The sequence below is a fragment of the Mirounga leonina genome, unplaced genomic scaffold, assembly GCF_011800145.1.
Source record: "Mirounga leonina isolate KUSES-001 unplaced genomic scaffold, KU_Mleo_1.0 Mir_115, whole genome shotgun sequence".
Classification (NCBI taxonomy): domain Eukaryota; kingdom Metazoa; phylum Chordata; class Mammalia; order Carnivora; family Phocidae; genus Mirounga; species Mirounga leonina.
The window spans coordinates 34,323,476-34,349,093 of NW_023270268.1; the positions used below are offsets into that span (position 1 = coordinate 34,323,476).

A 25,618-nucleotide genomic window follows, 5' to 3' on the forward strand; every position below is an offset into this window, starting at 1 on the left:
AAAATTAGGGCGCATGGGTGGCTCAGTTGGTTAAGCAACTGCCTTCGGCTCAGGTCGTGATCCTGGAGTCCCAGGATCGAGTCCCGCATCGGGCTCCCTGCTCGGCAGGGAGTCTGCTTCTCCCTCTGACCCTCCCCCCTCTCATGCTCTCTCTCTCTCTCATTCTCTCTCTCAAATAAATAAATAAAATCTTTAAAAAAAAAAAAAAGAAAAATTAAAGAGAAAGGGTATTTAAAACAAAAGACTGTAACAGACTGAGGCATAAGACTGACATAATTTCTACTGCTCCCCTCTCTCCTTTGAGTATCCATTCTTTTTTTCTTTTTTTTTTTTTTTTAAAGATTTTTATTTATTTATTTGACAGAGAGAGACACAGTGAGAGAGGGAACACAAGCAGGGGGACTGGGAGAGGGAGAAGCAGGCTTCCCGCAGAGCAGGGAGCCTGACACGGGGCTCGATCCCAGGACCCTGGGATCATGACCTGAGCCGAAGGCAGATGCTTAACAACTGAGCCACCCAGGCGCCCCTGAGTATCCATTCTAATAACCCTCTGTCTCAATTGCCTTTCTACTCTAAAGAGACTATTAAACAGTTAGCTTATAAAATAAGACCACCTGAGGCTATGGGCCATTCTCTTCCCCTAACTTTCACATCTTGCTCAAAGGCAAAACTAAGGGCCAGTCATGGAATTTCTTAAGCCCAGGGAGAGGATTCTGAAAATTTCTATAAGGAGATTACCTCTGGAACCCAGTCGAGAGAGGGAAATAAAATTTCACATTGTCCCTTTCTTTCCAGCTCCTGACCAACTGGTTATTGATCCTTTCTCTCCCAGAGAAAAGTCTTTCTTTCTTGCTGGTCTTGTTTTATATCCTAAGGCTTGGCTATCTGCTCATCTGAGATATTCAAGTTGTTCTTTCTTTTGGTTATGTTTAGGAGTAACTCTAGATCTTGTGAGGATAACATCTTTTGCATATACTTTGAAGATGCCTCTTAGGTCCATGGGATTGTTTAATACTGCCAGAAACAGTTGACTTTGTCAAGGTTGAAATCTGACAAGATATTTGAAAGGACTTAATAACTTCATGATGAGAAATCTGGCCAAATTGGAAGCTATTATAGAGAGCCTGATAGGAACTTTTTTAGGCCTTCTCCCTTATGCTTACCCAGCGGGGAAGAAAAACACTCTAACATAGGTGCATAGGTGTTAGCCCATTGATATAATTTAGGCAGCAACCCAAGTCTTTGAGGAATTGAAAAATAGTTGTCCTTATTTTACAAATCTAGTCTTTACAGGACCAGAGATGTGGCTGAGAAACAACTCAAAATCCATCAATACTTTTTACCAAACCCAAAACCTCCCCTATTTATCTCAATAGGCTTATAAGTATTATTAATTCTGGCTTTAAGAGAACAAAAGTTAAAGGAAGAGCTGGCATTTTTTCCCCTGTGCCTTTGAGATAATACATGTCGTACCACAGTCCTCTCCATAATTCTTATCTAGGCTATCTCTTTGACAAGTAAACTTCAGGGAGGTAATTCTTATCAAAAGGGGAAAAAAGGTCATTTGGAACTTGACTTGTTAAGAACAGATATAATTCTTAAGACTCTTCTCTACAAGTATTAGAAAAAGGTTTAGGCCCCTAAGCAGATAATCTGAACTTATTCCATCTATCAGAAAAACAATTTGGAGCCAACTATTTTTCATAAGCAGTGAGTTTTGTTGTATTATACCTAATTTATGGTAGTAATTTATTTTTTTAAAGATATTTTTTATTTATTTTTTTGACAGAGAGAGAGAGAGACACAGCAAGAGAGGGAACACAAGCAGGGGGAGTGGGAGAGGGAGAACAGGCTTCCCGCGGAACAGAGAGCCCGATGCAGGGCTCGATCCCAAGACCCTGGAATCATGACCTGAGCCAAATGCAGACGCTTAACAATTGAGCCACCCAGGCGCCCCCATGGTAGTAATTTAAAGCTCTAAGATATAAGGTCTCTGTTTGCTTCCATTGGTGTTGGTATATGTGTTCATACATTTGTTTTAAATGTGTGGTATTTTCTATCTCCAGATGGGACTGCCAAAATTAATTTGTAGAAGAGCTCTGTTTATATGCCTTAAAAAACAAAAAACAAAAAACAAAACAAAACACAAGCACTTATATAAATTTAGACTTCACAAAATTCTCAGAAATGTAACAAACTATCCCAAAAGTTTTTCAAGTTCACATACTCTGGAATAATTTTTGGTAAATTAAAGCAAGTTTAAGTTCATTGGTTGAGTGGAAACAGGCATGTCTTTAGAGTTATCAACATTGACGATATGGTAAACAACTTTTATTCTACCTGAATTTACTAGCTAAATTCATGTATTTCTGTCCTAATTTGTCAGCAGAAAAATAACTTACAATGATGGCTGATTTTGTCTAATGTCTCATGAAGCTTTCATGGGTAAAATAAACAACTGTTGAGAACAAATGATTTAAACAGATTAAGTGGAATAAGAGTTAATAAAGTTTTTAGCAACAATTATATTTTATTGTGTATGCACTTAAAAATAGCTTCCCAAATCGCTGGTAACTTGAAACTTTAGAGTTTTGCTAAGTTAAAATAAGTAATAGAGATCTGCTGAGTATTTACATCATTTCCAAATAAGAAAATACTGAAATATTAATTACTGAGCATAGGTTTATCTACTTTTGGCTTATTCCAGAGAAACTAAAAGATATTTGGATGTGTTAGTGTACTGGAAAATTGAAAAAAGGCATATGCTTCTAGAAATTATGAAATGTATTCATAAACTTGCAAATCTAAAGACCACTGGTGTTAACAGTTCATAATTCCTTCTAGGTTTTTACCAGGAACTAAGGTTTCTAAACATTAAGAATTCTAATTAATATATGCAATTAAAGCCAGCAGAAATAAGGGAAACATCTCCATATGCAAAGAAAGCAAATGTGTGTTTTTGGTAAAAGAAGGTATGATAAACGAAGATAATATTTTTGAGGGGAAAAAAGTTGTAGAAAGTTTGTGAAAAAGAAATCTTTGGAAAGGAATTTTGTATGTGGTCAGGACTAAGACTGGAATAAGTAAGTTTTAGTATCAAAAGTAAGCTGGTGTAAAATTAGAGTTTTGGTTTCTTTTTTTTTTTTTTAACTTTTAGTCTACTTTTGATAACAGACTGTGGCAGTTTCTTTAAGTGATCTGCCTACAAAGCAAAGACACTGTGTTTTATCAAAATAATTTCCTGTGGTTGCTGTCTTTATCAGGTCATTGATTACTTAAGAATACTGAGTCTTCTCAACATTAAAAAAGCTAAGTTTTACTAGTTTTGCTAATAGATAATTAAGTATTAAGTTTCATAATGATCTGTGATCCTATTTCCTCAAGGGCTTTAAGACTTCCCCCCCACCCCCAAACTTCTCAAAATCAAATTATAAATGTTCTTTTTGACCTGGAAGAAACTTTGGGATTTTTCCAAAGGACCTCCTGGAACATTTCAAGGGATCTGTTAAACTAATTAGGTTTATTTGGTATGTTAAATTACGTAGAAAATATTGTCAAACAAGAAGTAATAGTAAGCCTTCTTTACAAAGTGTGTTCTAAGAATTTCATTATGAAATTCCTAGAAATCTGGTAAGTCCTCATGTAATATTTATTAATCACTTGTAATTCTGATTATCTTAAAAGGTTTATGACATCCTCTGGGACCCCAATCAAAACTGGCAAAAGTAAACCATTTTCTTACTGTTACTGCCTTCCCTTCTGAAATTGCTGTCATTAAAACAGAGGCTCACACTAAAAGGATTAAACCTGAGTATCAGAAAAATGCCCCAGCTGACTTTCATGCTAAGGCAACAGTAACATAATCTATAATGATTGTGGCACATGTGGAAGAAAACCACTCTGCTTCTGCAAAACCTGCCCCTCACTGCCAGACTTTTGCCATCCCGATGGACTTGCTCCTGAAGTAGAGAAATTAACATGGGTAAGCAATAGCTGTGTAAGTTAAACAAACAGTTTGAGGCTATGAGAAACCCAAGATGGCCTCTTGGTTCTTGCCGACTCCCTGGCAAACTCCAGTTTTTTAGTGTTTGCATTCCTTTACCCACCAAAATGCAGTTAAGATGACATAAATTATGAACAGAGATTGGTAAGAAGACTTTTATTAAATTGCAAACACAGTCTACCAGCAATGTCTGACCTGTCAGGTCCATAATCTGAGAATAACTGTTTTTGTCCCAAGAGATCTCAGACCTCCTCCTTCTGGACCTTTGGAATATCTGCAGATGACTTCATTCAATTGCCACTTAGTATGGATTACCAATATGTTGTTATTTTATGTGTGTTTTCCAGATGGGTTGAAGCATTCCCAAGCTCCAAGGCTGATGCCCTCACAGTGGCAAAGAAACTGTCGGAAAGTGTATTTCCCACTTCTGGTATACCTTCCACAATCTCCAGTGATGGAGGCCCCCACTTCACTGGACAAATCACATGAGGCTTAAAGAAAACCTGGTAAACTTCTTAGAATTAACACTGTCCCTATCACCTTCAATCATCAGGCAAGGCTGAGAGAACTAATGGGAGTCTCAAACTTAAAATTTCTAAACTTGCCTAAACTACCAGACTTTGCTGGCCTAAGGTATTATCTTTGGTCTTGCTATTAGTAGTTACCCCTTTAGGAAACAAACTTACTCCACATGTGACAGTCACCAGCAGACCAATGTCTATTAGTATACAGCCTTATGCTGGTCCCTTGTTGTCTCATGCTTTTAAGACCAGCTACTGTAAATCTCTAATATCTTATGCTCAAGCCTATCATCAACAGGTTAAAGAAGCCTTCTTGGATCCCAATTCAAAGGTTCCTTTTGGTCGCAGTCTAGAGCTTGGTGACTGGTTGTTCTGGAAATGTCATCAGAGGAAAACAGCTGTTGAGCCCCATTGGAAGGGACCTTACCAAGTGCTCTTGACCACTACACTACGGAAAAACTAAAAGGTATTAAGCCTTGGGTATACATCTCACAGCTAATGAAGGTTCCACCTCCAACCTGGTCCTGTACAGATGCTTGGCGACCTCTAACTCAAATTGATGAGGAAGAGATATAGCTGACCTCAAGGCAGACTGCTTCTGTCCAAGGCAATGGATCAAGACTTTATTTTTTTAAAGATTTTATTTATTTATTTGACAGAGAGACACACAAGAGAGGGAACACAAGCAGGGGGAGTGGGAGAGGGAGAAGCAGGCTTCCCACCGAGCAGGGAGCTCGATGTGGGGCTCAATCCCAGGACCCTGGGATCATGACCTGAGCCAAAGGCAGACGCTTAATGACTGAGCCACCCAGGCACCCCTGGATCAAGACTTTAAACCTTAACTAAACATGAAACCCTTTCTCCTTCTCCTTTCTTTTACTCTGGCATTAGCCTGGAAAGATAACGCCCTCACCTCTTTCTCCCCAGGCCACTGCTTAAGGGAGGTAACCTCTGGATTTTAAAACAACCTTCTAATTCAGGGTGGGAGAAAATCTAACTGAGCCCCGAACTTTTGACAAGCAAAATAAGGTATCTCATTGGGCAACTCCCCTGAAGTTACATTGTTGAGTTAGAAAGGACCTGCCAGGAGGCTTTCATGATTCAGGAATTCACTCCCCTTGGCAGGTCCCTACTTCCCTGGTTAGGGATAAATGTAAATGAACCTATAATCAGGAAATTCTCCTCAATTCTTAAAATTACTACAGAATCTGCTGCTAAAGCAACAGAAGCCCAACAACTATCCTTAGATTCTTTTTTTTTTTTTTAAGATTTTATTTATTTATTTGACAGAGAGAGACACAGCGAGAGAGGGAACACAAGCAGGGGGAGTGGGAGAGGGAGGAGCAGGCTTCCTGCTGAGCAGGGAGCCCGATGCGGGGCTTGATCCCAGGACGCTGGGATCATGACCTGAGCCGAAGACGCTTAACCGACTGAGCCACCCAGGCGCCTCCATCCTTAGATTCTTTAGCCAAAGCTGTTCTTGATAGTAGGACAGCTCTTGATTATCTTTTAGCTGAACAAGGAGGATCTCTGCTGTGGCCAACACTAGCTGCTCTATCTGGACTAACATTTCTCAGGAAGCTGAAACTCAGTTACAAAAGATCACTGAGCAAGCTACTTGGCTTAAAAGGTGACTCCTTCAACAGGGCCTTTCTTTGACTGGTTTGGGTCTTGGGGACCATGGCTCCAAAATGTACTCCAAACAACAGGAATTATCCTGCTTATAGTTATGATAATAATTTCTCTGGGGCACATTGTATTCTCTCACAAGTTTTTTGTTTGTTTTTTTTTTAAGATTTTATTTATTTATTTGACAGAGAGATAGAGAGAACAGGTAGGTAGAGAGGCAGGCAGAGGGAGAGGGAGAGGCAGGCTCCCCGCCGAGCAGGGAGCCCGATGCGGGGCTCGATCCCAGGACCCTGGGATCATGACCTGAGCCGAAGGCAGACGCTTAATGACTGAGCCACCCAGGCGCCCCTCTCTCACAAGTTTTAAATGTTAAGCCACTAACCATCAAGTAAATGAACTCCTTAGGACTGGAATGTCAAAAAAAAGAACAAAGAGAATGACTGACTTCCATAACCTATGAATACCACAGGGATTAAGCAAAAACATCCTAACCTATGGATAATGGGTACGACAGAAAAGGAACAACAAAAACTTTGAGAACTTCAAAACAGTATCTGATAGTGACACAAATGCCTTAAATTTTGATCACATCTCTCCATTAAGCTGAGAGCCTGATCAAAAGGGAAATGTTAAAAGAAAATGACAGGCCCCAAATGCTGTGTCAAGTCACCAAACTGAGGCTTAATACCTAAACCAACCGTAACTTCACCCCCCCCCCCCCCCCCCCCCCCCCCGCTTTTAGATTTATTTATTTATTTGAGAGAGAGCAAGGGGGGGGGGGAGGGAGAGGGAGACAGAAACTCAAGCAGACTCTATGCTAAGGGCAGAGCCCTAATCAGGGCTCAATCTCACAACCCTGAGACCATGACCTGAGCCAAAAAACTGACTGTGCCATCCAGATGCCCCCTTTTCTTTTTTTTTTTTTAAGATTTTATTTGTTTATTTTGAGAGAGAGACTGAGCACAAGTGGGAAGAGGAGCAGAGGCAGAGGGAGAAAGAGAATCCTAAGCAGCCTCCACACTGAGCTCAGAGCCCAACGCGGGGCTTGAACTCATGACCCTGAGATCATGAGTCGGATGCTTAAGTGACTGAGCCACCCAGGTGCCACCCCCGCCCCCCCAGAAGTATAGTCTTAACAGTCAGTCAGCAATTTTCTGGTCAGTACCAATAAGGTAATCTGTCACAGGGGCCCTCTCAATCCCCAAAGGGAAATGAGGAAATCCACCTAATAAGACCCTCTGCCCCTCCCCCTAAGGGAAGGTAACTGTTCTAAAACAATCATTTTTCTTTTGCTAATTGCCCCACCCCATTTCTGCCTATAAAATCCTTCTATTTTGCAACTCAAAGTCCCCTCTACTAGATTAGCTAGACAGGACACTGCCCAATTCATGAATCAATTTATAAAGCCAATTAGATGGTTTTAAAAAATTGGATTTTATTCTACATTCAATGAATATTACTTCAGGGATTTTAAAAATGGAAATGACATAATATATCTACATTTTAAAAAGGTCACTTTATCTGCTGTGCATAACAGGGGATGTGTATGCAACAATGGAAACAAAAGGCACAATTTAAGAAGTTAATGAAGACATCCAGATGAAAGAAGATAATGGACTGGACGAGGACACTAGCCATGAATATAAGAGACATTGATAGGTATGAGATATATTTAAGAGGACTATAAAATTAAGGGGACTAATAGTATCCATTTCATATAGTTGTGAAGAATAAATGGCCCATAATAAATGGTGAGTAAATGTTAGCTATTATTACCACCATTAACAAGCTTTCGAAAAGGATCAGATAACAGTTGTTTTAACATGAATGAAAAATCATAATATAACCATAATATAATAATATATTACACATATATAATGTAAATCATCTATGAAAAGCTATGGGAGTTTCTTTGGCAATGCAAATCAGTTAGAAAAGTATAATGAAACTGGGAATTACCACAAGGATCTGATCTAAAATACGGTGGACACCAGAGAGTATAGGAATGAGTAGGTTAAGAGTGAGGAAATAAATGGCCTTCAAATGAGATCAAGAGGTTGGAAAATATAGCAAGGTAGGGAGTCTCTGCCATGAGGAAAAAACAATGTACCAAGAAGCAAAGTCTGGGAGAGGTTTTTTAATTCTACAAAATATTCCATCTAAGTGGATTGAATACACGAATTCAGATTGTATCAGCTAGATGTAACTATCTTGCTAATAACTTCCTAGTCACATACAGCTTATACTCTGATGTTTATACCCAGACAATAATCAACACCTACAGTAAAACCCTCAGAACTCATTTCTCTAACATGCACCCACAAACCTAGACACAGTAAAGTTGATAATTCCCCCCCCCCCAATGTTTTCATCTGTGCCAAGACTAAAACTTATTTCAGTCTTGACCTACGGTCTTTTACCACAGTTAACTGCATACTGGGGGAAGGGAAATAACCAGACCTTTTCAAACTTCTAGACAATAGCTTTGAAATGACACTAATTCTAGGAGACCCAAAATATCACTGAGGTCCACCAGAGTAGGTGCTTATGGAAGTCAAGTTAACAATAGAGTTTTAGCACAGATATGTTTCACAGTGGGCCCAATGGGTCCCAAACCCCAAACCCATCCTCTGGTTATTTCTCCAATTCTGTAATGCATAATTGGAATGGATACACTTGGCAGTTGGCAGAATTCCCATATTGGTTCCCTGACCTATGCAGGGAGGGATACCTGTCAATAAGGTATCTCCTCCTCCATACCTGTCAATAAACTACCACAAGAAGTTTGCTTAAGCTGGCAAGGCCAACAATGTATTTTCACTGTCCTTTCTCAGGGGTATATCAACTCTCCAGCTCTATGTCATAATTTAATTTACAGAGATCTTGACTGCCTCTACCCTCAACAAGACACTACTCTGACACCTTTATAATATTAGACTGATGCAACCTGGTGAGTAAGAAACAGCAACTCAGAAATTAGGAAATATTCCAACAAAAATTTGGGGCCTTTTATCTCAATGAAACTTGTAGGGCTCAATTTGTATGGGGCATATCAATATATCCCTTCTAAGGTAAAGAAAAATTTGTTGCTCTGGCCCCTCCTACAACCAAAAATGAGGCACAATAGCTAGTGGGCCTCTTTGCATTGTAAAGGCAACAACATATTCCTCATGTGGATAATATACTGCTATCTATTTACTAAGTGACCTAAAAGGGTGCTAGTTTTGAATGAGATCCCAAACATGAGAAGGTTCTGCAATAAGTTCAGACTGCTGTGCTACTTGGTCCTATGATCCAACAGATCTAATGGTGCTTGAACTGTCAGTAGCAGACAGAGACACGTTTGGAGCCTTTGGCTGGCCCCTATAGGTAAACCATAGCACAAGTCCTCAGGATTTTGGAAAAAACACCTGCCATTTCCTATAGATAAATACTCTCAAGAGAAATAGCTCTTAGCTTGCTACTAGGATTTCGTACTGAATGCTTAACCACTGGCCACCAAGCAAGCATGTGACCTGAGCCCATTACGAACTGCGTGTTATCTGACCCACAAGCCATAAAGATGGGTGAGCAAAATAGTACTCCATCATCAAATTAAAGTGGTATATATGAGACTAGGCCAGAGTAGGTCCTGAAGGCACAGTAAGTTACACGAAGAAGTGATTCAAATGTCCATGGTTTCCCCCTCTTGCTACACTACCTTTTCTTTCCCAGCCTGCACCCATGGCCTCATAGGGAGTTCCCTTCAATCAGTTAACAAAGGAAGAGAAGACTCAAGCATGCTTTACAGATGATTCTACACAGTATGTAGGCACCATATGAAAGTTGACAACTGTGGTACTACAGCCGCTTTCTGAAACATTTCTGAAGGACTGTGCTGAAGTGAAATTCTCCCAGCGGGCAGAACTTTGGAAAGTTCAATTCACTGTTCACTTTGCTTGGAAGGAGAAATGGCCATACACGCAGTTATATACCAGTTCATGAGCTGTGACCAAAGCTTGGCTGATGGCCAGGGACTTAGAAGGAACATGACTAGAAAATTAGTGACAAGGAAATTTGGAGAAGAGGTAAGTAATAAACCTCTTTGAATAGGCAAAAAAAAAAGATACACGTCTCCTTGGATGTTCACCAAAGAGTGTATTTGGAAGAGGATTTTTATAATCAACTGGATAGGACGACCCATTTTGTGGATACTAGTCAGCCTCTTTTCCCAATCACCCGTCATCACCCAATGGGTTCACGAACAAAGTGGCCAAGGTGGCAGGGATGGAGGTTATACACGTGCTCAGCAATCTGGACTTCCACTCACTAAAGCCTACCTGGCTATGACTACCACTGAGTGACTGCTGTGCCAGCAGCAGAGACCAACACCAAGACCCTGATATAGCACCATTTACCTAGGATGGTCAGCCAGCTATCTGGTGACAGGTGGACTGCACTAGACAGACTGCTTCTACTATGGAAGGGGCAATATTTTGTTCTTACTGGAATAGACACTTAACTCTCGATACGGATTTACCTTCCCTGCCGTTCCGGGACACCTTAACCACCACCGTGGTATTCCACACAGCATTGCTTCTGATAAAGAAATTCATTTCACAGCAAACGAAGCATAACAATGGGCTCATGCTCATGGTATTCACTAGTCTTACTATGTTCCCCACTAACCTGAAGTAGCTGGCTTAACAGGAGAGTGGAATGGCCTTTTGAAGACTAAGTTACAGTTCCAGCTAGGTGGCAATACCTTGCAGGACTTGGGCAAAGTTCTCCAGAAAGCTGTATATGCTCTGAGTCAACATCCATGACACTGTTTCTCCCACAGCCAGGACTCAAAGGTCCAGAAATCAAGGTTTAAAAATGGAAGTGGTACCACTCACTATTACCCCTAGTTACCCACTAGCAAAATTTTTGCTTCCTTTTCCTGCACCCTTATGCTTTATGGGCACAAAGGTCTTAGTTACAGAGGGAAGAATGATTCCAGTGGGAGACATGGTAATGATTCCACTGGACTGGAAGTTAAGACTCCAGCCCAGCCACTTTGAGCTCCTTATGTCTTTGGATCAACAGGCAAAGAAGGCATTATGATGCTGGCTGGAGTGATTGATCCTGACTACCATGGGGAAACTGGCCTACTACTCCACAGACATAAAGAAAAGTATGTCTAGAATACAGGAGATCTCTTCTTAGCATGACCATGTCCTGGGATTAAGACCAATGGACAATTACAAGCTAACTTCAGTAGGACTACTAATGACCTGGACTCTTCAAGAATGAAGATTTGGGGGAAACCTGGGCTCAGTGCTGACTCCCATGTGCTCTCTCTCAAATAAATAAAATCTTAAAAAAAAAGAATGAAGGTTTGGGTCAACCCTGCAGGTCAAGGACCACAAGTGAAATGCTTACTAAAGGCAAAGGGACTACAGAACGGGTTGGAAGAAGGTAGTTAACAAATACCAGCTATGACCACATGACCGTTTACAGAAATGAGGATTAACTGTCATAAGTATCTCCTACTTATTTTGGTATGCGTATGCTTTTGTGTGTATCTGTGTATATGTTATATGTACACAGACACACAGTCTTTGTTTCCTTCCCACTCTTTTCCTTTATCTTTTTAAGGTTTTATTTGAGAGTGAGAGCGAGAGTGAGAGCGAGAGAGAGAGACAGAGAGAGAGAGCGTGCGCGCACATGCCCATGAGCAGGGTGGAGGAGCAGAAGGAAAGGGAGAAGCAGACTCCCTGCTGAGCAGGGAGCCCTATAGAGGGCTCCATGGGCAGGGCTCAACGCAAGGCTTGATCCCCAGGACCCTGGGATCATGACCTGAGCCAAAGGCAGCCGCTTAACCAACTGAGCCACCCAGGCGCCCCCCTTCCTTTATCATGTAACATAAGATGTAATGACTTTATATCATAGTATTTAAGTATTAATTTACATCGTATTTAATTTTCAGAGAAACAAGAAGAGTAGACAACACTCAAGGATATATTACTTCTTGTGGTGGGAAACAGGTTAGTGTATTTTTGGTTGTACTCAGGGTAATTTTATCATGTTGGGGGAATTCTGAACTTGCTACAGTCTTTATCTGGAGATTAAATATGGTTTTCAGAGCTGTGTATACACGCCAAGTTGATCTGTCATGGTTAATTTTAGGTATTAACTTGACTGGGCCATGGGGTACCCAGATATTTGGTCCAGCATCATTCTAGGTGTGTCTGTGAGGGTGTTTTTGGATGAAATTAACATTTGAATTTGTAGACTGAGTAAATCAGGCTGCCCTTCCTAATATGGATGGGTCTTATCAGAACCTGTGAAGTTCTGAATAGAATAAAAAGGCATACTTTTCAGCAAGTAAGAAGGAACTCTGCCTATCTGACTGCCTTGAGTTGGGACATAGGTCTTTTCCTGCCTGGAACTAAAACTCCTTGGGTGTTAAGCTTGTCTGCTTTCAGACCAGTACTTCACTGTCAGCTCTCCTGGGTTTCCAGCTTCCTTAACTGAAAATCTCAGGACTTCTCAGCCTCCATAATCACATGAGCCAATTCTTCTGTACCATCCTCCTCTGCTTCACTCTCTCTATACAGCTAACCCTTAAATAAAGGGTTAGAGGTACCGACTCCCACCTCCAGCCCCATGCAATTGAAAATCTGCAACCAACTTTTGAGTCCCCAAAAACTCAACTACTAATAGTCTATTGTTGACGGGAAGCCTTACCAATAACATAAACTGTCAACGTATTTTGTCCATTATGTGTATTATATACTATATTCTTACAATAAAGTAAGCTAGAGGAAAGGAAATCATAGGAAGAGAAAATACATTTACAGTACTCTACTATACCAAAAAAAGTAAGTGTATAAGTGGACTCGGGTTATTCAAATTTATGTTGTTCAAGGATCAACCATACACATACACAAACACATACACCCCTTATTGGTTGTTTCTCTGTAAAACACTAACACACTCTTCATTGAACTAACACCAACTACACCATCAAAACCTCCAAGTGTCTCCTCCACTGTGAACTCTTCCCTAATGTCTTAAGTTTGGTTACATATCTCTCTTTTGTGCTTCCATAATATTCCCATACCAACACTTCTATCATAACAATCACTGATTTGTACACCTTCTCTATGGAATATAAATTCCTTGATAACATAACTATATTCACTTCATATTACCAGTACCTAACACAAACCCTGGTATATAGTAAGTTCTGAGTAACTGTATATTAAACCATTAAGAAAACCTTCTTTTGTTTATTTAGAGGATACTCAATTCAAGAAAAATTATTGTTAAAAAACAAGAGCATATTGTTGCTATCTGTCAATGAAGGTTCTGGCATGAAGAAGCTAGAATAAAGCGTTGTTTTATTTTGATGGCAGACATGTTCTCATCACAACCTTCAGGGGACCAATGACCTACCAGCAAATCAAGCGTGGGCCACGGTTATGCTTCTCACTTGCAAGCAAGCTATTAAAAAACCATCACTATTTGCAATTACTTAGCTGTATAAATCAGGATTATCTCCAAAACAAGAGAAATAATACTGAGACTACAACTGACAATAATAGTCCCGGATTTTGGAATTCTGTATTCAGTAAAACAGTTTCATGCTTCTGTTTAATGGCTTTTATTTTAGCTTCAAAACACATTTATACTGATAAAATGACATTGCTGTCTATTTTATATATTGGATCTGTGTTTAAGTTTTGATTTATAAAAGAGAGTTGTGGTGCTAAAAGTGTGAAAACTCCCAGTATGATTTAAAAAAAAAAAGTTAGTTTTATAGTTGGACAGACTTAACTAAAACTTATTCCTGTCACTTAGTTGTGGTTTTTAGGCAAGCTACTTAATCTCTTGGAGCCTTTGTTTTCCCCCTCATCAAATCCAGACAGTACTGGCAACTACTGTGGCACATTATTAGAAGAGTAAAATAATATACTTAAGACATGTAGTATGATTCCTGGCATATAAGCATTTAACATCTGACCTATCAATATCACTATATCTCATCACCTGCAATGATTAAGAAAATGAAGGCCTGGAAAAACGATAAGGGACTGCAGGTATATATATATATATATATATATATATATATATATATATGGTTTGAAAAAGCAGCTTGAGGAGTCTGAATTCTAAATCCTATAACAGCTATGGACTTAGGTGTCAAAATATCTCAAACTAAAACATATGGCAGAATATATGAAACAAATACTAAGTACTAACTGCAAAGAGTAACTCAGGGACATGAAAAAACAGGGTCTAAAAATTTCATGACCTTTGTCATCATCACCATCAAACACATTGTTAAGCATGTCTAAATAAGCATTTCCTATTAAAATGTAAGCCATGTTATTAATATAGATACTAGGAGGAATCCATAATTTTGTGGGGGGGGCACTCAATGTTCTGCTAAGTTTGTTGACACGTCATTTCTTGACTTAAATTATAATTTAAAAATGTATTAATTAAGTTTAGTTACTGAAACAGCTATGAAATAATGTAATGTGAGAAAGAGCATATGATCCAATTTATTAAAAACCATGTGGCAAACTTAACATGAAGATTAAAAAAACCTGATACCTGCTTGGAAAGCACTTTCATGTGCCCTACGCTTCCCCGGCAGTAGGCTTCAAGGATGACACCAAATTGTACTGAGACAGCAGGAATATGCACTTCTGACCTACAAATAAGTTAATAAATAATATTAAGATGGGTTGCTTATAAAACACTTCAGATCACCAAATAAAAATATTGACTTCATGGGGCGCCTGGGTGGCTCAGTCGTTAAGTATCTGCCTTTGGCTCAGGTCATAATCCCAGGGTCCTGGGATCGAGCCCTGCATCGGGCTCCCTGCTCCACGGGAAACCTGCTTCCTCCTCTCCCACTCCCCCTGCTTATGTTCCCTCTCTCGCTGTCTCTCTGTGTCAAATAAATAAATAAAATCTTAAAAAAAAAAAAAAGAAAATGACAAAAATGTCTGAGTAGAGAGTCAGAAATGAGGAATCAACAATTTTCCTAGGACAAAAGAACTTTAGTTATCCTTCTTGATTTACTCCTATATAAACTTGGTGAAATAAGACTCATGTATTTCTGAAAATGATCTAATATAGAAGCTGCAAATAATGTTGCTGTTCTTTTTTTTTTTTTTTTTAAAGATTTTTTATTTATTTATCTGAGAGAGAGAATGGGAGACAGCATGAGAGGGGGAGGATCAGAGGGAGAAGCAGACTCCCTGCCGAGCAGGGAGCCCGATGCGGGACTCGATCCAGGGACTCCAGGATCACGACCTGAGCCGAAGGCAGTCGCTCAACCAACTGAGCCACCCAGGCGCCCCAATGTTGCTGTTCTTATAGGAAAACTTTAAAACCTCTAGCTATTAGTAGCAATGATGATATTACTACCCAAAGTCTTTTGGAAGGAATCAGTAAGTCTGGTTTTAGCGCAAACACATTGTAAGTACACAATAAGTACACCTGACTAGAAAATAGCAATACATTAATTATTTGCTTCAGTTAAAAATCAAGGAAGCTTGGTGGGACACTTATCTGAATTACTTTGCCAAATCCTGAAAATTAAGAGTTGGGTATCAAGAAATAAGAGAAGACACCAAGAAGAGTGTAAATGTTACAGATGGCTCAGAAACAACTGAAGCAGCTGACCAGTATACTAAATGTCCTGTATTATGCTGATTTATATTTACAAAAGCACAAGGTGGACTCAAATTAAAAAATATAAAAGACTTACCTAAGGTGCCAAAATAGAAACTGTCCTATCCTGCGATTAGCCAGTGCTCTTTCTAATAGGAATCTAGAGAGGGCACAATCAAGAAAAGGCTCATATTTTAAAACTTGCACCAGTTGTAAAAGATATTGAGAGAGTTCTTCATCACTAAAAGAAACAAAAGACAGAGTAAGTCACTCAACAACCAGTGCCAGAAAAAGATCCCTTCCTATCAAACTATCAAATACTAACTTACTCAAACACAACAGTTCGTTGGGGTCAGGCTTGTTGCATGCTTATATTCACTATTCCACTGTTAAAATAACACAAGAAAAGCTCAGGATTTCCTGTGGGCAGGAGGGGGAATGGAAAGGAAAGGAGCAAAGAACAGATACATGGGGCATTTTAATTAAATTATCTAGGTTGATACGATTAATGACTGTATTTACAATTAGCCCAGAGTTACAATAAAATCAGGTACTTTAATACTGACTTCTGATCATGCTGGAAAAGTGATATACTCAGTCAACCAGTTTTTTTAAAATAAAAATTCTATCAGTAATTTAGCAATTTGAATTAATACAACATAATGTTGTAATTAAATGAACTGAATTAATTAAGGTTAGTGGTTCTCTATTTTGTATCCATCTCCAAACCATTCACATGTAAACACACTCTCATCAGAGGCAATTCCAGAGGTCAGGTTAGATATGAATCCCAAGTCCTCTACTTGCTATAGCCTTGGGCAATAAATGGTTAAGAAAGTAATCTAATGCAGATCCGGGACTGAAACTCAGGGCACTATATCAAAAGAAAAACCTCATAAGCAGAAAATTTATCACAGGAAAAAGCACCAGAATTACCAAATGGAACATGGAGATCACAGCAATCTCCTTCTGGGGATTAATACATTTAAGAAAAACACTTGGCTCAGCCCAAATGGGGCCAGGTAGCCCCTTCCCCTCAGGTCTCCAATGGAAACTTAGGGAAACTAAGAAGCAACTGGGAGCTTCATTTTTTAACACTATTCAACAATTTTAAGTTTATTGTAAAATCTTTGCCCTTTATAAAAACCTATAAATGGTGTAAAAGACAGAAAGGAAGTACTGAAACAGAAGGAGGCTTCCTCTTTCCTTACACTTTGAACTTCAGTCCCCTAAAATAACAACTGTGGAAGAGTTTGTGTAATTTCTTTTGGACATTACATGACTTGAAACATGTATGACTTTTAAAAAGAAGAAAAGGGATAACAGTGTCCATAATTTTCTGAGAACTTTTCTTTTTCAAATAACCGTACAGTATAATATTCATTTTTGAGACTTTCTGGATAAACCTGAAAATGCCCATTGTCTGAGACTGTCTCAATAATGACATTTCCTCAAAGCTCAGATTTTTACACATGTACAAGCATGCTCACTGCAGAACTGTTTATAACAGGGAAGTCTGGAGAAAACCAAAAATGTTCCTCAATAAGGAAATGGAGTAAATAAGATATATCCCTACAACAGAATATTTCACAGTAGTGAAAGGAATAAACTATATTTATATGCAATGGGAGAGAAGGACCTCAAAAACCTATGTTGAATTTTCAAAAAGCAAGATTTAAAATAATACATATGGTAAGACATATTAGTGTAATTTTTAAATGTACAATGTTACTCTATATTTTTCTAGTTACAAAAATGGGAGTATAAACAGAAAAATGTGGTATAGAAGGATACATGCCTAATTCATGATAATGATTGTCTTTGGGCAGTAAAAGTAATCAGGAGTAGGTTAAGAAACTATGAGGACTTCACCTTTAGCTGTAATGTTATTTGCTTAAAAGTATTTTTAAAAAGTGACAAAATATTAACATTTCTTAATTCTGAGTGGTGGACAGAAAAGAGTTAACATATAGCAGCAGTCCTGAACCTTATCCTTTAAAAAAAAAAACCCTGTTTACAACACTGGCCCTTTTGGCTGGCATCTGGAAACAGATTTCAGAAGGCTTCCCACCACCTAACAGATAAGAGTAGCTCTGTGTGCATAAATTATTCTTACAAACAATATGGTTTATGCTCAATACCCATTTTTCTGGGAGTCTAGAATTTTGCTTTTGTGTTAGGCCCCCAATAAAAATTCTGGCTGCCATGTCTCTAAGGAGCTTCCCCAGTAGACAATATTTTAGACATGTTGTCATAACTTGTTGCTAGGGGAATTAAGTATATTCACTGTGATTCCACTAGCAAAGAACTCTTAGAAGCTCCTGTATGGTTTCCTCCAGACTTTGCTCCATGAATCTTTTTCTTCCGCCAATTCTACACTGTCTCCTTTTGCTATAATAAATCACAGCCAGAAGTATAAGTATATGCGGAGTCCTGTGAATTCTAATCAAGGGTGATCTTGGGTACCTCCTGACCCAGTGTGTTTTTGGTTTTGTTTTATAATATAGAGTAAACATGAAAGAGGAGGGAGAGAGGGAGAGAAGGAGATGATCAGAAGGGACAGAGAAAAAAAATGCTTTAAACTCTGAATAATTCCTAGCTCTTTCCTTTCTTATGAGACGTTCAAGCAGACATCACCTTCTCTACCTACCCCCATGTTATTCCTTTCCCCCAAGAAAGCCACCTGCAGAATACCTCATCTGTCGCAGGCAGTCCACAGCATATTCTCGCACGTACTGATCTGGATAGTTGAAATCTAGAAGCTCTAAGGCCTCCCGGGGGGGCAGTTTAGGCCAAATCTGAAGTAGTGCCTGAAGCTGTTGAAAAATTAAAACTGGTTCAGAAATTATAGGGCAGAAAAATAATCTATTTTTCCTTGACACATAGGAGCAGAGATGGGTCAAAAGAAAGGAAAAGCATATGTGCAATTACTGAGGCCTCAAAACTCCACTCCTGTTAACATGGATTAATACAGACTGTCTTTGTTGAAGTATTTATAAATAAGCAAGTTTAAAAAGCTATGAAGTACTTACCTGGGAAGAGAATGATACACTGAATACATGATTCTACAATCATTAGCCATTAAATAATTTTTCAAAGGAAGGAAGAAAGAAATGATCAAGAAATACTTAAAGGTAAAATTCAAAGTGCAAATATAAGTACATGCTCAAGCTAATGACAGGCCATTTACATACAAAAACTTCATTAATAACTCAACATAAAATTATTTTGAGGGAGCTTACTTCTAGTTCTTAATATTTTTAAGGATATCTACCACTTAATAGAATGTTATTGACCATAACAAGTTTAAACCCTTTAAATCATAGTAAGTGACTAAAAAGAAATAATTTTCTATAAACAAGGTAAAAACAGCCGGTCTCCTATTTACAGATGCCACTTAGAAATGATCTAGGCAGAATAAAAAAGAATCCCTCCATGGGGATGAGTTGGAATTGCAGGTGGAGGGTGGATTCGAGCAGACATGGCCACATCTTTGGAAACCCTAGTTCCAGAGAGCCCAATCTAGAAAGAACTCTTATCTGACCCCATCAGAGCACTGTGAGACTCATCAGGGTTGTTCCTGGCAAGAGTCCCTTCCTCCTCAAGGTTAATTATGTTTATAGCATGTATTCGTATCAGGGATGGTTAAATGAGAAGAAAAGTGGTTATGGAAGAGAGAGAAAAAGTTTTTGACAATTATGATTTGTGGCCCCTCCAAAGTCCAAATCTATCTGACAAAATCTTATTCCTTATTATCAATAGTATCTATGTGATATTGAGTATCACATAAGTAGCATATAAGTAGCACCTGGAATCCAAAGAAGACACACAAAACGTATGCAAGAATAGAGTTACAAAAATATGGCAAAGAGACGGCAGTAACTGGAGGACTTCTCTCAATAGACTGCCGATCTCACAGTCATACTGAAAGAAGTGGCCTAAGAGTATCTGCTGTCTAGCTGCCTTGTCGTTTGTCATTTAAGCTTTTATGTGAGAGTTGGGCTTGTGAACTAAATAAAAACCATTTATATTTTATTATTTTAATTCTACTAATTATTCAACCCCTTTCATTAATTATGTCAAGTGCCAAAATAGGTCAATAATACTTGAATACCTAGAAGCTAAGTTAAAAGGTATTTTCTCATATCAAGCAAATTTAACCTCACTAAAGATACTTTTTGAGAAATTAATTTTTTGATTATTTTACATTGCAGAAAAAAATAACACTTCTGAATAACTTTTAAAAATTTGACTACACTGCTATTATTACTATGTTTTCATAAACTTAGTTATGAAATTTGATATTACAATTTACATAATTCTTATTCAAATATAGTAAAATGTTAGTTTAACTTTTACCTTAAATATTTAATTATTCTTAAACTTACATAAATAAAAAGAATAAGCTTTATACTTGCTCTTTTTATGTATCCAGCACATATATACATACAGTACATAAAAAGATACATACTCACTTGCAGTATCAAAATATCATGGGAACGGGGCTATTAGGGGAAAAAATGTCTAAACAGGATCCTAACGGGGGCAACTGGGTGGCTCAGTCGGTTAAGCGTCTGTCTGTGGCTCAGGTCATGATCCCAGGGTCCTGCAAGCCAACCCCGTATCGTATCTGGCTCCCTGCTCAGTGGAGAGTCTGTTTCTCCCTCTCCCTGCCCCTCCCCGCCACTCTCACATGCATGCTCTCTCTCAAATAAATAAGCAAAATCTTAAAAAATGGGGTGGGGGGGCTCTTGACAAGTGTGACAATGAAAAAAGTTTGACAAATACTGGTTTAAGATAAGAAACACCTACCTCAATACCACTTTTCATCACTGATGGGACTCCCTCCCCACTTTGCCCAAGGTCCTAATGGACCAGAAATCCCCATTATGGATAGAGGAATTAGGGGGACCATTTCCTGAAGGTCTGAAACAATAGTTTAAACTATGTCGTGAGTTAAAAACAGCCCTACTATTGGAAGGAAGTTACCTTTGGTAAGTTTATTTACAATTATTAAAGAATTAATTATGTAAATGTAAAACTAAATAAAATATCAAAACTTACTACTTTAGTTTGGGGGAAGCTATGGAAGCGAATAGGGAAGAGAAATCTGACTCAGCCATATAAATAAAGAAAGCAGTGCTAATTACCTGCCTTCTGCAAAGAGTATTGAAACCACTTCCACATTATGCCAACAGAATATTTTCCTGTGGATTAACGGAGGCCTACTCCTCTTTTTTTTCCCTTGGGGTGGGGGCAGGGGGGAGGCCTCTATAGGATTTTCACCCATGCCTTGCTTATGCCTCTAGAATCAGAAAACAAACTTTACACCACACTTCTGGCTCTCTACTTCTTAAGGTAGTCAATTCATTAAAAATACAGTTTATATTCATTCTTTTGTACCCATTCACTGTAACTGGCAATGGGACAGAGTCGGGAGAAAAAAACACATTACTTTCTATTACAAAAACTTTTTTTCTCCAAACAACTGAAAAAGAGGATTAGTATTGGCTTTCTTCTATCAAAATGGAGGATGTCAGGTTATATTTGAAAACAATGCTTTAGGTTACCTCCTGGAAATGAGGTAAGTGTGCTAAATTCCAAAATGTAAAAATTTCTATCCCCAGGGTTCAAATAAAGAAATATCAGGGGCACCTGAGTGGCTCAGCCAGTTAAGTGCTGGCTCTTGATTTTGGCTCAGGTCACGATCGCAGGGTCCTGGGATCCAGCCCAGCATTGGGCTCTGCCCTTAGGATTCTCTCTCCCCCCCTCCCTCTGTTCCACCCCCTACTTGCACACACTCTCTCTCTCTCTAAAATAAAGAAATAAATGTTTTTTAAAAAGGAAAGAAATATTAAGGGAAAACTGGTTCTTTTTTTTTTTTTAAGATTTGAGAGAGAGAGCACAGACATGCATGCTAGTGGGGGGAGGGGCAGAGGGAGAGGCTCCTCAAGCCCACTCCTCACTTAGCATGGAGGCTGAAGCCCTGGTGGATCTCATGACCCATGAGATCATGACCTGAGCCAAAACCAAGAGTTGTTGGCTAACCACCTGAAGCACTCAGACACCCCTCATTCTGTTTTCTGACAGCTGACAGAAGAAACCTCTCTCACAGATATCTTTTAAGAGTACAGCAAGAAGGGGTGCCTGGGTGGCTCAGTCGTCAAGCGTCTGCCTTCGGCTCAGGTCAAGATCCCAGGGTCCTGGGATCGAGCCCCACATTCAGCTCCCTAATCCGCGGGAAGTCTGCTTCTCCCTCTCCCACTCTCCCTGCTTGTTTTCCCTCTCTCACTGTGTCTCTGTCAAATAAATAAATAAAATCTTAAAAAAAAAAAAAAAGAGTATAGCAAGAAATTTCTTCTATTCTAATTCTATACAAAGTAATAATATATGCATTTCTTGGATAAGCTGTTAGAACTGGACACTATCCATCAGAAGCAGGCAAACATGCCAACTAAAAAAGGCTGATACTCCACCATTACGGCAGTTCATAGAAAACTAACCTTGAATTTAAATAAACAAGTGGTTAGAAGATAACTATGACAAAACAACTAAAATCTATACAGAAATAGTTCCTTTTCAGAGTAAGTAATGTTCATATGGTCTAACTGTATAAACAGTTTAAATGAGACACATTATAATTATATAACATGATTCAAACAATTATTAAATACTAGAAATAAATTCAAAACAAGTCCTTTCTAAACTCAGAGAAGTAAAATAATAAAATCAAAAAAATTTTAAATGTCTATGATTAAAAGCATTTCTTGAAAATTTTAAAAAGTCATTATAAATTTTACACATGAAACTAATATAACACTGTATGTTAACTATACTGGAATTAAAATTAAAAAAAAATTTTTTTAAACGTCATTAGAGATTTGCTAAGCCCAGAAAACTTTTAAAAATATCAGCTGAATTTGGGCGCCTGGGTGGCTCAGACGGTTAAGCGTCTGCCTTCGGCTCAGGTCATGATCCCAGAGTCCTGGGATCGAGTCCCACATCGGGCTCCCTGCTCCTTGGGAGCCTGCTTCTCCCTCTGCTTCTCTCTCTCTCTCTCGTCTCTCATGAATAAATAAATAAAATCTTTTAAAAAAATAAAATAAAATAAAATAAAAATATCAGCTGAATTCAAATAAGTAAGGTGAACAAATTAGGTTAATATACAAATGTATTCATTCTGATTAAAAAACCATTTCAAGGATCTTTCTGTAGAGCATTGATAACCAACTGAATTTAATAAATGCCAGTGCTTTTTGACAGGATTCCGAAAATTAAATCAAGGATCTAAAATTTGGTGGCTTTTTTGGAACTTTTTTTCCCTGTCTTTATTCTGTCTAAAGGCAAACATTCACCAACACTGCCCAACTAAAATGAATGTTAAAAACCGATCTAAAAGGTTTATGCTCTAAAATATTAGCTTCTCAAACAATATATACTCATTTTAGAACAGTCGATGCAAAGATTAAAGTCATTTTAAGATTAAAACTTTGGAGCTCACCGATCAAACTGTTTATTGAAATAATCCAGAACCTACTACATGCAGGCAGTAATTATAGATGATTACACCAAAAGTAATGTTTTAATTGTTCTTAGTGAAAGATATAGAAAACCTGTCTAGAATCTGGGATTTAAAATCTTAAACTTTCTAATCTATCATTTGGAATATGTATGAGTCTAAAAATCTGAAAATTTCTCCCATAGAAAATTATCCAACCTATGGAAATATCCCTATATAAGAAAGGACAATTTACATGAAATCAACAAAATAATATATACTCCTAAAAATAATTACAAAAATTATGTTTTGTTACCTGAGCAACATCCTCAAGTTTATTCCACTTGATTGACAGCAGTAATTTTGGCAGTGACTGTGGGAAATTCTCTCTGCAATCTTGTCGCAAAGTCCAAATAAGATCCATTTCATTCTCACACAACTGAGACAAGGGATCCCTGTCCAAGATTTCTTTCAGTACAGCAAGAAACTTTTTTCCACCTCGACTCTAAGAAAGTAAAATTATTCATTCATTACATAATTTAATTCTACGAACATCACTGGCAAACCCATAGCAAATTTATATACAATGAATTTATAAACAATTTATAATCTTTAAGATAAGATAGTAAAGATCTAATTCCTTAAAAAGATTAATAAAGATGGATGCCCTTTTTATAGGTTGATAGCATATTAAATTTGAAAGCTAAGGATTCTCAAACAGTTCTAAAAAGGGGGTTTCCCCTTCCTGTTTCTTTAAAAATCCATATGCAAACACTAGGTGGCAGAATTGCAATGTGGATTTAAAAGTCCTTTAGTCTTTAAACTGAATTTCTTTCTATCCTTCCATTTTAATTTTCAATTTCTATAAACAAACAAATCAACAAAGACAAACCAAACATACAAAGTTTGTTTTTGTTTTTTTAAGATTTTATTTATTTGTCAGAGACAGAGAAAGAGCAGAAGCAGGGGGAAGAGGCAGGCAGGGGGAGAAGCAGACTCCCACTGAGCAAGGAGCATGATGCCAAACTTGATCCCAGGACCCTGGGATCATGACTGAGCCACAGGCAGACGCTTAACTGACCGAGCCACTCAGGCATCCCCAAACATACGAAGTTTAAAAAAAAAGTATAAGTGTCTTGTTGGCTCAGAGGCATCAAAACCATTTAGATTAAGAATCGAATCCTGGATAAAACTAAACATGAAACAAATACTGTTATCCCATTTTCTTTCCCAATCTGTACAAGAATAGCCTAAAATAATGAACATGGCCCAAACTATTTTTTGGATCTAGACTCTGAATTGTAGTAACACTGAAAGAGATTCATTTCCCCATACTTAAAGTAGAACTATACCATATAGGCCAAAATACATATAAAAAACAAACAAACAAAAAATAAAACAGGGACACCTGGGTGGCTTATTCAGTTGAAGGTTGGACTCCTGGTTTCGGCTCAGGGTCATGAGATCAAGCCTTGTGTTGGGCTCCTGCTCTGTGCGGAGTCTGCTTGAGATTCTCTCTCCTTCTCTCTCTGCCCCACCCCACGGCTCACATGCTCTCTTGTGCATTCACTCTCTATAATAAATAAATCTTAGGAAAAAAAAACTTCTCCAGAATTATCTGACAAGATTCTGTAAAAATTTATATTCTATTATATTCTATTATTATGTAATTTTGTACTTTATGTTTTTAACTGGAATTTCATTTAAGCATTAAAATAGTCATACTAGGGGCACCTGGGTGGCTCAGTCATTCAGCCTTCGGCTCGGGTCATGATTCCAGGGTCCTGGGATCAAGCCCCGGGTCATGCTCCCCGCTCAGGGGGGAAGCCTGCTGCTCCCTCTCCCACTCCCCCTGCTTGTGTTCCCTCTCTAGCTGTCTCTGTCAAATAAATAAATAAAATCTTAAAAAAAATAAAATAGTCATACTAATTTTCTAAAGTTATGAAATTCAAAATAATACATATGTACAAAAGAATGGGGATTATGATTATCTACATAGACATAACTGTCTATGTAGAAAATCTGAAAGAATCAACAAAAATATTGGAACCAATGCATAATTAAAGCAAGATTGTAGGACACAAGTTTAGGAAACAAAAGTAAACTGCCTTCCCATATATCAGCAATAAACAAGTGGTATTTGAAATTAAAAATCTAATACCACTTACATTAGCACCCAAAAATATGAAAACCTAGGTATAAAACTAACAAAATATGTACAAAATCTATATAATGAAAATTACAGATCTCTGATAAAAGAAATCAAATAACTAAATAGGTATTTCATGTTCACAAATAGGAAGATTCAATACT

The 25,618-nt window shown here is 38.2% G+C and overlaps 1 protein-coding gene across 4 annotated transcripts in view; it reads right to left on the minus strand.

Moving 5' to 3' along the window:
* PIK3CB (phosphatidylinositol-4,5-bisphosphate 3-kinase catalytic subunit beta) overlaps positions 1-25,618 on the minus strand; it is a 204,230-nt gene that overhangs the window by 33,795 nt on the left and 144,817 nt on the right. For all 4 annotated transcript variants that reach the window (XM_034995741.1, XM_034995764.1, XM_034995750.1 and 1 more), the window contains 4 exons: positions 23,622-23,810; positions 18,502-18,623; positions 15,905-16,048; positions 14,740-14,839 (listed from right to left, as the gene is read on the minus strand). In XM_034995741.1, the coding sequence (XP_034851632.1) occupies positions 14,740-14,839; positions 15,905-16,048; positions 18,502-18,623; positions 23,622-23,810 (555 nt within the window). The remainder of the gene's footprint in view (positions 1-14,739; positions 14,840-15,904; positions 16,049-18,501; positions 18,624-23,621; positions 23,811-25,618) is intronic.